The 16,154-nt window shown below is 40.6% G+C and overlaps 1 protein-coding gene across 1 annotated transcript; it reads left to right on the top strand.

The window, feature by feature from the left end:
• Positions 1 to 4,996: 4,996 nt before the first annotated feature.
• LOC136772066 (GTPase IMAP family member 7-like) lies at positions 4,997 to 15,992 on the top strand (the record flags this gene model as incomplete). The annotated part of the gene is made up of 2 exons (XM_066724759.1): positions 4,997 to 5,634; positions 15,878 to 15,992. Coding segments are annotated over 2 exons (753 nt in total), but the record flags the coding sequence as incomplete, so codon positions are not given.
• Positions 15,993 to 16,154: the final 162 nt, after the last annotated feature.

Raw genomic sequence — 16,154 nt, 5'->3', positions numbered from 1 at the left:
GTAGAGGACTCCCCAATGCATTTTAAGACACAAAATTGTGGCATAAGGGACAACAATTTGGGTGTGAAATACTAGTTCCACTAATAGTTTTTGAAGGGTTAATATGAATGGTCAATGCTTTTCTTTAATATGTATACCATTGCTTTTAATATAATCATTGCTTTTCTTGTGTGTGTGTGTGAGATTAATTATTCTTACATGCAAGGAGAAAACTGTCCTATTGTTCGTTATCTTGTGAGCATTTTTTATTGCCAAGTTTAACTAAGATCCCACAGAATTTTTCTGGAACAAAACCTTAAAACCACATGCTGAGTAACTTCTGTATCTTGGGAAAAGATAAATGTTTCTAGTATACGCCGTAAACAAGTTGAGAAACTTTCCCAGACCTTCAGTATTATAGAAAACCTTGTAACTTTATTATTGTCTGTTTCCCTTCTGTATCACTGCTTGCTCCAATAGGAAGAGAGGGGACTCCCCCCTGCTTCTGTAGATTGCCCCTTTTGGCAGGCAATATAACTGCTTGTAACCAGGGAATCAATAGACCTTGCACTCCTAACCAGACGAAGGGTCTCTGTGTGAATTCATTCGAAAATAAAGCTGATTAACTGAAACTCCTGTCCCAAGAATTCTTTACAACAGTTTGGGGGCTTGTCCGGGATTTTGTAATGAGGCAACAAACCTGGCAGCTGCAGACAATCCAAAGGAGATGAGTATATTTACGTTAACACCCCAGTAGCTTTATCTTGGATTCTCAGGGCATGGGTTTGGGGTCACAGGCGGGAGACAAGATTTTATAAAGACTATGTAATGTTGTAAAGGGATTAATAGTTTACAATTCAAGCAGAAGGAGGTACCTAGAAGGGTCAGGTTGTAAAAGTGAGTCAGGGAAACCAAATCGAAAGTAATGGGCATGCTGGTAGGAAATTATAAACTCTGTGGCCTGCTGAACTAATAGATATATGGCAGTAGCCAAACACCTTGCCAGCGTGTTGGCGCAGAGGAGTGCAAGGACCCTGCACCCAGCAAAAAATAAAACTGTCTGGCGGCCCACCAGGACAGCATAAGGTCTCAAAACAAAAATAGTGCTGTGCAAGACAAAATCCAAATTAAACTGAGTCACATGGAGCAGTAATATATATATATATATATATATATATATATATATATATATATATATATATATATATATATATATATATACTCACCTAAAGAATTATTAGGAACACCTGTTCAATTTCTCATTAATGCAATTATCTAACCAACCAATCACATGGCAGTTGCTTCAATGCATTTAGGGGTGTGGTCCTGGTCAAGACAATCTCCTGAACTCCAAACTGAATGTCTGAATGGGAAAGAAAGGTGATTTAAGCAATTTTGAGCGTGGCATGGTTGTTGGTGCCAGACGGGCCGGTCTGAGTATTTCACAATCTGCTCAGTTACTGGGATTTTCACGCACAACCATTTCTAGGGTTTACAAAGAATGGTGTGAAAAGGGAAAAACATCCAGTAAGAGGCAGTCCTGTGGGCGAAAATGCCTTGTTGATGCTAGAGGTCAGAGGAGAATGGGCCGACTGATTCAAGCTGATAGAAGAGCAACTTTGACTGAAATAACCACTCGTTACAACCGAGGTATGCAGCAAAGCATTTGTGAAGCCACAACACGTACAACCTTGAGGCGGATGGGCTACAACAGCAGAAGACCCCACCGGGTACCACTCATCTCCACTACAAATAGGAAAAAGAGGCTACAATTTGCACAAGCTCACCAAAATTGGACAGTTGAAGGCTGGAAAAATGTTGCCTGGTCTGATGAGTCCGAATTTGGCGTAAACAGAATGAGAACATGGATCCATCATGCCTTGTTACCACTGTGCAGGCTGGTGGTGGTGGTGTAATGGTGTGGGGGATGTTTTCTTGGCACACTTTAGGCCCCTTAGTGCCAATTGGGCATCGTTTAAATGCCACGGCCTACCTGAGCATTGTTTCTGACCATGTCCATCCCTTTATGACCACCATGTACCCATCCTCTGATGGCTACTTCCAGCAGGATAATGCACCATGTCACAAAGGTCGAATCATTTCAAATTGGTTTCTTGAACATGACAATGAGTTCACTGTACTAAACTGGCCCCCACAGTCACCAGATCTCAACCCAATAGAGCATCTTTGGGATGTGGTGGAACGGGAGCTTCGTGCCCTGGATGTGCATCCCACAAATCTCCATCAACTGCAAGATGCTATCCTATCAATATGGGCCAACATTTGTAAAGAATGCTTTCAGCACCTTGTTGAATCAATGCCACATAGAATTAAGGCAGTTCTGAAGGCAAAAGGGGGTCAAACAAAGTATTAGTATGGTGTTCCTAATAATCCTTTAGGTGAGTGTATATATATATATATATGAGGAAAAATGAAACAGATAATGCAACTGTAATTTTAAGTACGGTATATAGAATACTGAATCAATAATCAATGTCAAACTAAAGACAAAACCAATAAGTCTTCAATCCAAACTCTATTATATACTTGGGGTATGGAAGGGCTGCCTGAATCATGGGACCTTACATTCAAATTCCTGTAAATAATTAAATCATTGAACCTAATATTTTGCATCCAGTCACTTCCATCTTTATACAGGAGGGTGATTTATTTTAATATTGTAAATCTGATAAGCTGGAATTCATTATTCTATGTAGGCAGGAATATATAACTATGAGAAAGACAGCCTCGGAATGCTTAAAATGCAATTAAAAATGGGGCCACCAGTTTGGGTGTCTAAAGCCCAGTTCCATCAACAGTGTCGGGCCTGCTCTCTGCACTGCCCCTGTTCACCACTTGAGGTCATCTTCATCACGTGAATACTAGCCAGTCTCTTTCTCTCAATAAGCAATCATCCAATTAACATTCCTACATACCATATGCACTTGTCCCATTAACGCTCTGCACTCATTGGTTCTACCTCTCCCTGCCAGCTCCACTGACTCCACTCTGTCCAGCACTTAAACTCCTGTTTGCCCTTCAGTCACTTCAAAGTCTTGTCTTCTTCAGTCACTACTAAGCATATATCGCCTGTCTGTTGGTGTTCCTGATTTCTCACTTTCTCCTTACTACCTCCCCTTTGAATCTCCTTGTCTTGCCTGTCTGCCCAATCAAGCTACCTCTGGACTTTTCTTGACTATGACTTTTGGATCTTCCCTTTGTACTATTGCCTTTGCCCTCCTTCTGGTTGAGTACACACTCAAATCCACCCCTGTTAGTCTCTGACACATTACACAGTGACCCAGCATAACACTACTGTAGGTTTAAAGCGGACCTTTCCTACTATCAGTTGGGGCAGAAACTATTTTGGGGCCATATATTTAAATATTAGAAAGCCAGCCTCGGAACACTCACAATGCACTTACACTGATCAGCCGAAACATTATGTCCACTGACAGGTGAAGTGAATAACACTGATAATCTCGTTATCATGGCACCTGTCAGTGGGTGGGATATATTAGGCAGCAAGTGAACATTTTGTCCTCAAAGTTGATGTGTTAGAAGCAGGAAAAATGGGCAGCATAAGGATCTGAGTGGCGTATTATTATTATTATACTTATTAGTAGTAGTAGTAGTAGTAGTAGTAGTAGTAGTAGTAGTAGTATTGTATAGATTGTACACTTTACTACAAATATAAATTCCAGCAAATTATAAATTACTCTTATGTTCTCTGCATGACTAAACATTTGCCAGTTGCAAAATATAACTTTAAAAATGTATGTTATGTTGTTAAAATATGCTGTGCATTTATAAATGTGTTACCATTAAACCCATTAAACCTTTCATCTTCACCGATATAGACAAACGCCAGTATGCATGAAACATCTCAGAATTACTCCTAGGAATCACGTTAGTTTAGGAGTAAAAATTACTCCTCGCTCAGAGTAGCAGGTAGAAGTCAGTCATAAAGGGTAAATTGTAACGAACTTGCAGAGTTAGTACAGAGCTTTATACTAAGTTGTGTAACTTATATTTCCCAGTGCACTTTTTCCCCAAACGAGATCCAAACATTTTATATAGTCGTATTAAATAAATAACGATCCCTGCTACCACACAACGTTGTATAGAGTGCGAATAGAGCTCCCCGCTTAGGATTTGAACCGCACACCGCACTCCAAGCTGTGTTAACCACTTGGCAATTTGGGCTGATAGTTGTAGGCAGATTAATAATTAATTGTTTTTTTCAGAGGGTTATGTCACTTGTATTGTGCTCATATACTATAACAGTTACGCAGCAGCAGGGGAGCGATCATTCAGTGCTAAAACTACTCAAAAGATATTTGGGCTCCACTGTGACAGAATAAAGACTTTATGGGCTGCTAGCGCACCTGTATAAGGACCTCACACTATTTTATGTTTTGTTATTGATGAATTCGGGTGACACAACAGGAGACTTGCATTCACCTAGAAACTTCGGGTCCAAGGCAAAAAGCCAGTGTTTTTTTTTTTTGTAAGAATGTACCAGATAGTTGATTTGGCCACACCTAATGTTTTTGCTATCTTTCTCTGATTAGTTTGTTTTGATTTCTAAGGCAAAGCCGAAGGCAAAACGCCCAAAGAACAAGCAGGAACTAAAGACACTGCAGTGCAGGCCTGGCAGAGAATCATCAGGGAAGAAACCCAGCATCTCGTGATGTCTATGGGTTCAGACTTCAGGCAGTCATTGACTGCAAAGAACTTGCAACCAAGTATTGAAACTCACAATTTAGACAAAATTTAGACAAAAGTTGGGCTGAATCCAACACTCAGTAAAATTGTTGCTCAATACATATGTGTCCTGCATCTTCTGCAGTTGTGGTGCCTTTTCAGTACAGGTGGACGTGTTTTCAGTCCAAAACACTGCTCACTGTTAGATTAACTGTTTGAAACCGTAATGTTTTTAATATGTGTAATAATACAATTTCACTCTTTTCATGCAGACTGATTAATTGCAATCTAACTTATTGAATTATTTCTACCAGAGCTGAGGGTTGTGCTGATTGGGAAAACAGGAGTGGGCAAGAGTGCTGCGGGAAACACCATCCTGGGAAGGGAGAGGTTTCAGTCTGAACCAAGTGCCAAATCAGTAACACACCACTGTACAAAAATTGAGACAGAATATGATAATAGAAAAGTCCATGTGGTCGACACTCCAGGTATCTTGGATACAGACAAACCTGATGATGTGATAATTAAAGAGACAGTGAGGTGTATTCAGCTCTCTGCCCCAGGACCCCACGCCTTCATCCTGGTCATCCAGCTGGGCCGATTCACCCCAGAGGAGAGGAACGCTGTGGAAGCACTGCAGAAGCTGTTTGGGGACAAGGCTGCCAAGTACATGATCGTCCTGTTCACCAGAGGAGACGAACTCAAGGGTCAAAGCATTAATGACTTTGTACAGCAAAGCCCTGCAGGCCTCCGAGAGGTGATCAGGAAGTGTGGGAGCAGGTTCCATTGCTTCAACAACGAAAACATGAGTAATCGCAGACAGGTGAGAGAGCTGTACAGCAAGATCGACAGCATGGTGGCAGCGAATGGAGGTTCCTATTACACCCAGGAGATGTTCCAGGAGGCAGAGCACAGGATCAATATCAAGGAAGAGGAGCTGCTTGACTTGTATAGATCAGTTAAAACAAGGATGGAGATCAGAGAAGATGCAGAAAATGTAGCGTATTTGACTTCATCAATGATCTGAGAAGTTTGCTTGAATTGTTTGTCAAAATCCTTAAACAATAATTGATCTAATAGTATGGGTAAAACATGATGTGGCTGTGCAGAAAACAGATGTTTCTAAATCATGAACTTTTAGTGTTTGTCCTTAACTGACACAAATTCCATTCAAAGCAGGTTGTTTTAAATCACACAATCAGGTGCAATTATGTACTGTTTTTGAACAGTTTCAATAAATTCTCCAGAGCTTTATATTTAATTTTCTACTGCAACCCAGTTGTTTTATTCAGAAACAGAAATAATATTTTGTAATCTAGCATAAAACTCATCTGACTCAAAATTATAATTCTGCATTTAACAGGATTCCCATGGGTCTTTGAAATCCGTGAAAGTTTGCGAATTTGAGAGAAAAATAAAGCCCTTGAAAGTTTTTGAAAATAGACATAAATAGACATTGAAAGCACTTGAATTTATGTATTTATGTAAGAATAGAAATTGAAGTTCTTTTTATTTATTTTTACTTACACATTCAATCCTCTCTCTCTTTTTAATTGTTGTTTGTGAGCTTCTGTAAAGCCTGCAATTCTCATTATAAAAATTCTCAGTGTTGTAACCATAATTAACCTTGATATGTGTCTCAAAGTATGCCTGTTGGGTCCATGAAATTGAGGGAATTGGGCCTGGAAAGTCCTTGAATTTGATGTTAAAGAAGGTGTGGGTATTCTGAATTAACCTTAAGTTTACATCCATCCATCCAAACATTTTCAAACCACTTATCCTGGTGAGGGTCGCGGGGAAGCCGGAGCTGATACCTTAAGTTTACATTTACTGTAATATACAATAGCAGCCTGCTGTTGCCTCATTATATTTGGAAAGAGTGACTGAAACTATGCACTTTGGGAGTACATAAATACGCTGGAAAAAACTAAAAACAGAAACTCTAATCATATGATGAACTGACATGAAAAAGCACTGAAAAGCAAATCCTGCATTTCATATTTTACCTTCTATTTGGCCACTATAAAATGTGTAAAATGTATAAAATGTATATCTTCCTCTAGCATCATTGTGTGCCATCATCTTTCATTGTGCCATTCTGCCATTTGGTGCTTTATGAAGACACAATAAATAAATTATTTTTTTATCAGCGCCAATACAGATATTTAATTAATTAGAACGTATTTATTTAAATGCCTTGTTATTCTTTGTTACCATTATTATTATTACCATAAAAAACGACTTTTATTTTGTTATTCAACTGTCCACTTCTTCCTGGTCATTTTATTAGGGTTTGGCTTTTCCATGTAAAGTAAGTCACTGGGACTTTAAGTGGCACATACAGTCACCTCCATAATGATTGGCACACTTGATGAAGATAAACAAACAACACTATTCAATAAGCACAGGTAATAAAGTATATTGTATATTGTATTTTACATATGGAATGTATTTTACTGTATTCATGATTCAAGGTAATCAACCAAAATTACAAATTCCTTAAAATTATTCCCCAAAAACTAAGTGTAACAATTATTATGTGCACTATTATTACAAGCACTGAGCCTTTTTCTATATATTTTTGAGACTATAGAACACATTGTAAGGGATCTCAGACCATTCCCCCATACAGAATCTTTCCAGATCCTTGATATATCTGCATTTATGGGAGTAAAGTCCAGAGACTGAGATGGCCATTGCAAAATGTTCATTTTGTTTCAAATTAACCATTTATTTTTAGATTTTGATGTGTACTTGGAGTCATTGACTTACAAAGAATGTCCACTTGCACCAAGTTTCAGCCTCCTGGCCAAGGCATCCAGGTTCGTGGCTGAGAAGTCCTGGTACTTGTTAAAGTTTATGATGCCGCTGACCTTAAAAAGGGCTCCAGGACTAATGGAACAAAACAGCCTAATAACATCAAAAATCCACCACCATGTTTTTCAAAACTTATAAATCAATTAATCAATCAATCAATTTGTATTCATATAGCAAACTTCTAAGGGCAGCCACAATGTGCTTTACAGTGTGATAAACATACTACAACAAAAACTCCTATGGATGGCATGTAGGAGAAAATTAATCTCTGGGGGTCCACAGCTTAGGACCTAATGGTTGCCTCCCCTCCAGGCAGTATAGTTGTTACAGCAGTAAGGAGATCAGAAAGTTATTTATTGGTACTGCTGGCTGTGGTCTTCCCTCTGGCGGGGGCCTCTCACCGGCCCTCGTGGGTGGGGGGTTGGAGCATTAACAGCCCTTGGGTGGCAATGTCTCGTCAGACCTTGGGGTGGGGGTACACGGTTAGCCCCCGGTGGTGGGGACCTCTGGGGTGGGTTGTGCCTTGTCGGCCCCTCAGAGGGGGTTAATTTGCTGGAATACAAAAATAAGATTGTGTTCAGATACTGATCTGCAGGACATCTCCAATAACATTTGTGCATTGTATGTCCATCAGAGGCTCAATTTATGGCCAGGCTAGGCCAGGCCCCAAGACTGAAGCGGGGCCCCAAGGGGCAACTAAATGGAATCCACAGCTTTGACCGCAATGCCAACCAAAGAACTCTGTCAGCCCCGCCCTCCCCCCTCACCGGAGGGAACACCGCCAGCCCCACCCCCCCACTCACCCAGCCCTCTCACCAGAGAAAACTCCAGCAGCAAAACCGCCCCCTGCTCTCACTAGAGAAAACATGGTCAGCACCCCCCCACACCACTCTTACCAGAGAAAACACCATTGGGAGCTTACGGGCATCAATTTATTCACTTTTACAAAATGTGAAAAAAATAGAAATTGTTCTGCCTAGGGCCACTACACACCATACAATCACCATTGATGTCCAAGGCACATCACCAGCACTACTGGCTAGAAAAACAGAAACTAAACGGATGAGTCTTCAGTCATTATTTAAAGGCTAAGACAGAGGGAGCATCTCTTACATTGGCTGGAAGATATTTCCACATTTTCGGGGCCCTATAACTGAATGCTCTACCGCCTGTGGTTTTCTTGTTTATTTTAGGGAGTGCTAAGTAACCGGCTTCCTGGGATCTGACAGAATGGCATTACAGTAATCCATGTAACAAATGCGTGGATCAATTTCTCAGTTTCCTGTAACGAGAGGAATTGTCTCAGTCTAGCAATGTGTCTAAGCTGGAGGAAGTAAGATCTCAACACATTCTGAATGTGTGATTCAAATGACAGATTTATCATTAGGAAAGTTATCATTACTCAGTTTTGTCAGTGTATGATGAACAGTTAGATTGTTGTCCCCTAAAATGAAGACTTCTGTTTTGTCAGAATTAAGCATAAGAAAATTACTCATCATCCAAATTGTAATCTCAGACATACAAGAGATTAGTGTTTCTATGTTTATGGTATTGTTAGGATTTACTGGCAAATATTGTGTGTCATCTGTGTAACTGTGAAAGTACAGGTCCAAGGACTGAGCCCTGTGGTACTCCATACTTAACCTCAGTTACATTTGAGTAGTTCTTATTAAACTGTACATATCGGAGACTGTTTGACAGATATGGTTAAACCAGGATAGAACATTGTGAGACAGGACAAAAATGTTTTAGATCAGAAGAACTTAAGAAAGTGTCCAATCGAGAGGAGGCCATTCGCCCCATCGTGCTCGTTTGGTGTCCATTAATAACTAAGTGATCAAGGATCCTATCCAGTCTGTTTTTGAATGTTCCCAAATTGTCTCTTCAGCCACATCGCTGGGGAGTTTGTTCAGATTGTGACGCCTCTCTGTGTGAAGAAGTGTCTCCTGTTTTCTGTCTTGAATGCCTTGAAGCCCAATTTCCATTTGTGTCCCCGGGTGCGTGTGTCCCTGCTGATCTGGAAAAGCTCCTCTGCTTTGATGTGGTCGATGCCCTTCATGATCTTGAAGACTTGGATCAAGTCCCCACGTAGTCTCCTCTGTTCCAGGGTGAAAAGGTTCAGGTCCTCAGTCTCTCAGTAGGACTTTCCCTTCAGACCTGGAATAAGTCTGGCTGCTCTCCTCTGAACTGCCTCTAGAGCAGCGATATCTTTCTTGAAGTGTGGAGGCCAGAACTGTATAGGTGAGAATGTTATGTGTTATGGCATGTTGGTAGAGGACATGTGAGATGAATGTGAGAGATATTCATTGTTGCTTGCCCCTGTAAATACAGATACTAGTAGTTATTTTTCTATTAATCTGTATCAACATCAATATTATTAGCATTAGTAATGCAACCATTCTTTCTTTTCCCAGACTTTACTGTTTGTTGACACTGTTTGCAATGCAATGTTTGTAGTAGTTTTGAACAATTTTAGTTACAAGGTCACTGCCTCTCTCATTTAAACCTTGTCTTTGAGATTTTGCATGGATTTGGTGTCCTTTTAAGGGTACAAGAGGGGTTTGTCAGCTTAAGGGGTTAAATTTTGTTAAACAAAACGAATCCATGATTTATCTTTTATCTTTATGTTCTATGCTTTAATTTCAAAGTAAACTGAGACATTCAACTGCCTAAATTTCAATAAAACTGGAAAAATGTAGGTGTTCTAAAACTTTTGACCGGTAGTGTATGTTGTGAAGGTATTTGTATTTTTAATATCAAGCAAAATGGCTGACAGTTAGTGAGCAATTGTCACGGTCTCCACTGGTTCCACCTTAGTTCACCACCAGAGGTCTCCCTCTCCCGAATACTAGTCTAGTGCTTCTCCTTTCCTTTGCCCAGTCAAACCAGTCTTTCCACATTCTTCCCTACCAGGTGCACCTGTTCTGTCCTCTTCTCCTATCATTGGTCAATCTTTCATTCACCTCGTTCAATCCCTCTCTCCTTCACAGTACTTAAACCCCTCTGTTTCCTAGATTCATTGTGAAGTCTTGCTTTCTTTCTAGAATCAATTCTGAGCCTTGTTTTGTGTTTGCGTCTCCGTGTTTTTTGACCTCTTGCTACCTTCTCGTTACCCCTTCTGGATCTCCCCACTAGCCTGTTCCCCTGATTGATCGACCTTGGACTGTCTCTGTTTACTCTATCCTGTTTTGCCCTTATTGGATTATCTTCTTCAACTTCTAGCCTGCACTTGGATCCCTTCCTTTGTCCTAGTGGACGTTACAGCAATATTAATGTTGGCAGCTGCTCAGTTGTTCCCTAATGATTGGATAGCAGTCAGAGCTTTGACTCCCATTGGTCAGCAGAGAATATTCTAGGAGATTTATGGCCCGCCTCTGCTCACTCCTGATTGGTCACTTGTCTAAAGAAGGGTATATTCTCACCTATTGGTTAAACTTGCTGAATACCTGAATACCTTGCTGAAATGAGGAATACCCTGCAGATATAAATACAGTGAGCTCAAAACACGAATGTTTATGAAGACATGCTTTTCAATCAAACTAGCTTTGCCTAGAGCTAATTTCATCATTGTCTTTCCACAAGCCCATCTGATTATATAAATAACATACAAGTTATAAACCCTGTGTGATTGTAAATATAGCATGCTACTTTATAAGCAGTTACATCTCCTGAATAACAACCTCAAAACTATTCGCTGTCCATTTACTAACAGCAACGCCAACTCTCGTTAGTAACACCATTTAGACACATTTGCTCCCGCCACTTTTTTTCACCCTCCTTACTTTTATAAATGAACAAGGTGATTGGCCACATAAAAAATGACTGACAAGTTCTTTCTGCAGGTGATTGGCCACATACAGAAATGAATGACAAGTATTTCCTGCAAAGTGATTGGCTGCGTACAATATGATTGACAATGCCTCAATGCCAACATTTCTAATCCTTTGTGGATGTAGCTTCCCTGGAGGAGGAGTGAGTTTCGAAATAACATAATGCCTCCACTACACCTAGCCAAGCAGACAATATTGGGTGGGACAATTTCATGTTCTTTCAACAGTGGGCCTCCCTAGATTTATTTTTACATTTTGAACTTTTTCATTGTAACTTTCAAATAAAAGCAAGTGTGTTTGTACATTAATTGTGACTTCAACATTTTTACTTCTGCCGTCTGTTCACTAGGATCCATGATGGTATAGATGAAAAGGAAGAGCTGACGTAGCATACCACAGTGTACAGATTAACAAAAGAAGAACAATTTGGGATTTCATGATTTCTCAAGCAACTAAGAGCTCCTAACCAAGTGGGTGCAGCAATTGAAAATAGATGAGGATGTAGATTTTTGTTAAAATGAGGAAACACATTCATATGCTCTCAGCAGTTTAAACCATCTGATGTCTTAACTTCACTGACCAGTCAAAAACTGTGCCCAGTATTGTGCTGTATTGTGCAGTTCAAAAAAGTACCACAACCAAATGATTAGACAAAGCACTGCCAGCAGCACAGGAACAGGTGAAGTTCTTTACAACAATGGGCTTCTTATCTGTCTGCAGTGTGATCTAGAAATACAGCAATTTTACAAGTGAGTCCCAAGCCGACATATCCCAGGACAGTTCAGAAAATTATTTTATCTGGATCAAGGTCTGTTACCGAGGAGTAGGTGGATTGAGATCAAGAGCAAGCATTTCTGTGTAAAAATACATTTTATTCTCTGCTTAATGTTTCTTTTTCAATTCTGTAGCCTTGCATGTAATTAACATTAGATCACCTTTTTAATTAAAAATATACTGATTAAAGAAGAATTCATATCCCCAACCCCAAAACTACTGTATGCAAACATTAACTTGCAACTTATGCAGGCCTATATGTTCATTGTAAAGTCTCCTGTGCAAAATGTTCCTTTTCTGATATTTGATAACAAATATAATTTAGGGGTCTGACTATGTACGCAGATTGTTTGTCTTTCCTGGGAGTTATGTCTGGGACTGTTTTGTATCCTGAATTGTTACTATATTCTGGTGCAAGTATCTTGTGGTTATTGGTTCCTGTTTTATTTCTAATAAGCATCCATTTAATTACATTCTTTTTGTAAGTGTTCACTCTTCATTCCTTACTGTTTTTGTATTACTCTTTAAAGCATGTTGGGATGTCAGTGTGACATAAATTGATCTCTGTCAATGAAGATGATACTGTAGCAGCCACAGTACTGTAGGGGGGTGTAGGTGGGTTAATATACATAAACATTTTTTTCTTTTTAATTCTCAAAATGCGGGGGCCCCTAGTGCACAGGGCCCAAGGGGGTCGTCTTGTTTAGGCATAGGCATAATTTACTGTGGGAAGGCCTCCCCACTTTATGAAATTGTTCAAATCATCCCCACCACAAACACTTTTTGAATAATGCGATCACACGAATGTCCCCTCACATGAATGCACAACATCACATTTTTCATGAACCACAGTTCTGTGAAAATTGAAAACAAAAACACTAGGCTGGGCTAGTTTCACAGTACAAATGATTGAATGCTCTGATTTTAATTATATGTGATTTTTTTCTAAAAAAGTATATACACATACAGTGAGGGAAAAAAGTATTTGATCCCCTGCTGATTTTGTACGTTTGCCCACTGACAAAGAAATGATTAATCTATAATTTTAATTAATCAGCAAGATTGCTGGCTCCCAGGTGTCTTTTATACAGGTAACGAGCTGAGATTAGGAGCACTCTCTTAAAGGGACTCTCCTAATCTCAGCTCGTTACCTGTATAAAAGACACCTGTCCACAGAAGCAATCAATCAATCAGATTCCAAACTCTCCACCATGGCCAAGACCAAAGAGCTGTCCAAGGATGTCAGGGACAAGATTGTAGACCTACACAAGGCTGGAATGGGCTACAAGACCATCGCCAAGCAGCTTGGTGAGAAGGTGACAACAGTTGGTGCGATTATTCGCAAATGGAAGAAACACAAAATAACTGTCAGTCTCCCTCGGTCTGGGGCTCCATGCAAGATCTCACCTCTTGGAGTTTCAATGATCATGAGAACGGTGAGGAATCAGCCCAGAACTACACAGGAGGATCTTGTTAATGATATCAAGGCAGCTGGGACCATAGTTACCAAGAAAACAATTGGTAACACACTACGCCGTGAAGGACTGAAATCCTGCAGCGCCCGCAAGGTCCCCCTGCTCAAGAAAGCACACGTACAGGCCCTTCTGAAGTTTGCCAATGAACATCTGAATGATTCAGAGGAGAACTGGGTGAAAGTGTTGTGGTCAGATGAGACCAAAATCGAGCTCTTTGGCATCAACTCAACTCGCCGTGTTTGGAGGAGGAGGAATGACCCCAAGAACACCATCCCCACCGTCAAACATGGAGGTGGAAACATTATGCTTTGGGGGTGTTTTTCTGCTAAGGGGACAGGACAACTGCACCGCCTCAAAGGGACGATGGACGGGGCCATGTACCGTCAAATCTTGGGTGAGAACCTCCTTCCCTCAGCCAGGGCATTGAAAATGGGTCGTGGATGGGTATTCCAGCATGACAATGACCCAAAACACACAGCCAAGGCAACAAAGGAGTGGCTCAAGAAGAAGCACATTAAGGTCCTGGAGTGGCCTAGCCAGTCTGCAGACCTTAATCCCATAGAAAATCTGTGGAGGAGCTGAAGGTTCGAGTTGCCAAACGTTGCCTCGAAACCTTAATGACTTGGAGAGGATCTGCAAAGAGGAGTGGGACAAAATCCCTCCTGAGATGTGTGCAAACCTGGTGGCCAACTACAAGAAACGTCTGACCTCTGTGATTGCCAACAAGGGTTTTGCCACCAAGTACTAAGTCGAAGGGGTCAAATACTTATTTCCCTCATTAACATGCAAATCAATTTATAACTTTTTTGAAATGCGTTTTTCTGGATTTTTTTGTTGATATTCTGTCTCTCACTGTTAAAATACACCTACCATTAAAATTATAGACTGATCATTTCTTTGTCAGTGGGCAAACATACAAAATCAGCAGGGGATCAAATACTTTTTTCCCTCACTGTAGGTATAGTTACAGTATTAGGAAAATCAAAGCTTTGTGTTCAGTGCCAATACACCTTTATTAAGCAGAACATCAGATAAGGATCTCAGGACACCCACCATGAACACAAGAAGAATTCGTAAGAAATGTCATTAATTATTTATTTCAGACAGGGCAAGAAGTCTGTATCTAAACTATTAGAGTTAATAAAAGGCCTTTAAAAAGATATATAACCTCCTAAAATATTATTCCAAAACACTGTCAATCAACACATCTCAAGTCATGCTCAACGCTGCTTCCCTAATCCTTCTAACCTCATATCTCTTCCTCTGCGCTCCACCTCCCCCCCTTCCCTCTCAAGTGGTTTTTGGAACTGCCAACTAAGCAGACTTCACTTTCTTTACTGCATTATGTTCTGGTGTAGGTATCCTGTGGTCTATGCAAATGAGTTTCATTTCTGATAATCATGCTTTAAAGTCTTGTCATCATGTGTGGGTTTTGCTGCATTTCCTGAATCAACATTTTTCTGTACATTAGCATCTGCTGTCTGACTGCGCCCAGGGTTCCTCTCCTTGTCTTTAACACTCATCAGCAGATTGAGTTTCACATCCCTCACTAATTACCTAACTCGGGTATTCCCAAACCAATCCTGGAGGAACCCCTGCCCCACTGGTTTTTGTTCCAACCGAGCTCTTAATTACATAATCAAGCCTTATACTGCATTTTCAGTTACATTAATGATTCAATTAAGTAATTAAGATCTCAGTTGGTACAAACCAGCAGGACAGGGGGTCCTCGAGGACTGGTTTGGAATTAGCTGACCTAACTGATTAAACTCGTGTGAGCCTCTGTTACATCTTACTTCAATGAACTGTGGAAAATAAATAATAATATAAAATAAAAGACACTAAGCAGTCCTGGTCTGTTAAAATTGTTAATTTAAATTGTTGTGCCAATATGTACTGCAACATAATAATTTGTATCCCCTAGAATTAAAACTTGTCTTATCAGAGTTTTGCATAAGGAAATGTCATCCAGCTAGTTTGTTAGTTAATTAGCAACTTACGTAGCACACTCGACACGCACTTTCTGTAAATCAGAAGCGTTACATTTTAGGCTGTTATTATTTCGAATTTATTTAGCATTTCTGTGAGCTATTGTTCAGTGTAACTGCGTGTGTCAGGCAAAGTCTTTGTCTGTATTCAGATATAAAGCGGCCATTAATTGTGCTCTTAGCAGTCCTGCGTGGGAGGGAGGGCCATCCTCACAGCCTTGTGTCATTCAACGCAACGCAGGTGTGCACTGTCCTCATTAGTTACAGGTGAAGTATTTAACACCCCCCTGGACCTCTGCGCCAGCAGTCAGTGCCAGCAGCCTTCAGTGCCCCCCTTCCGAAGGGCCCCGTCTCCAAAAGGCAAGGAGTCTAGCTGCGGGGACTCCAGCGAGGAGACGCTGCACAGCAACAGCAACAGCTAGAAGCCATGCATGACGATCTCTCTGATTCCCGTCCTGCTCTCTCTGTCTTCTTGGCATGCAGCTACATGCCATTGCTTTCCTAATCCCTCCAACCTCATCTCTCTGCCTCTCCCCTCCTCCTCCCTCTCCTCTACTCCACTCTCTGGAGGCTGTGGAACTGCC

The sequence above is a fragment of the Amia ocellicauda genome, chromosome 15 (assembly GCF_036373705.1).
Source record: "Amia ocellicauda isolate fAmiCal2 chromosome 15, fAmiCal2.hap1, whole genome shotgun sequence".
Lineage (NCBI taxonomy): Eukaryota > Metazoa > Chordata > Actinopteri > Amiiformes > Amiidae > Amia > Amia ocellicauda.
The sequence above is the reverse complement of the archived record's forward strand: the minus strand, read 5'-3'. Positions and strand labels throughout refer to the sequence as shown.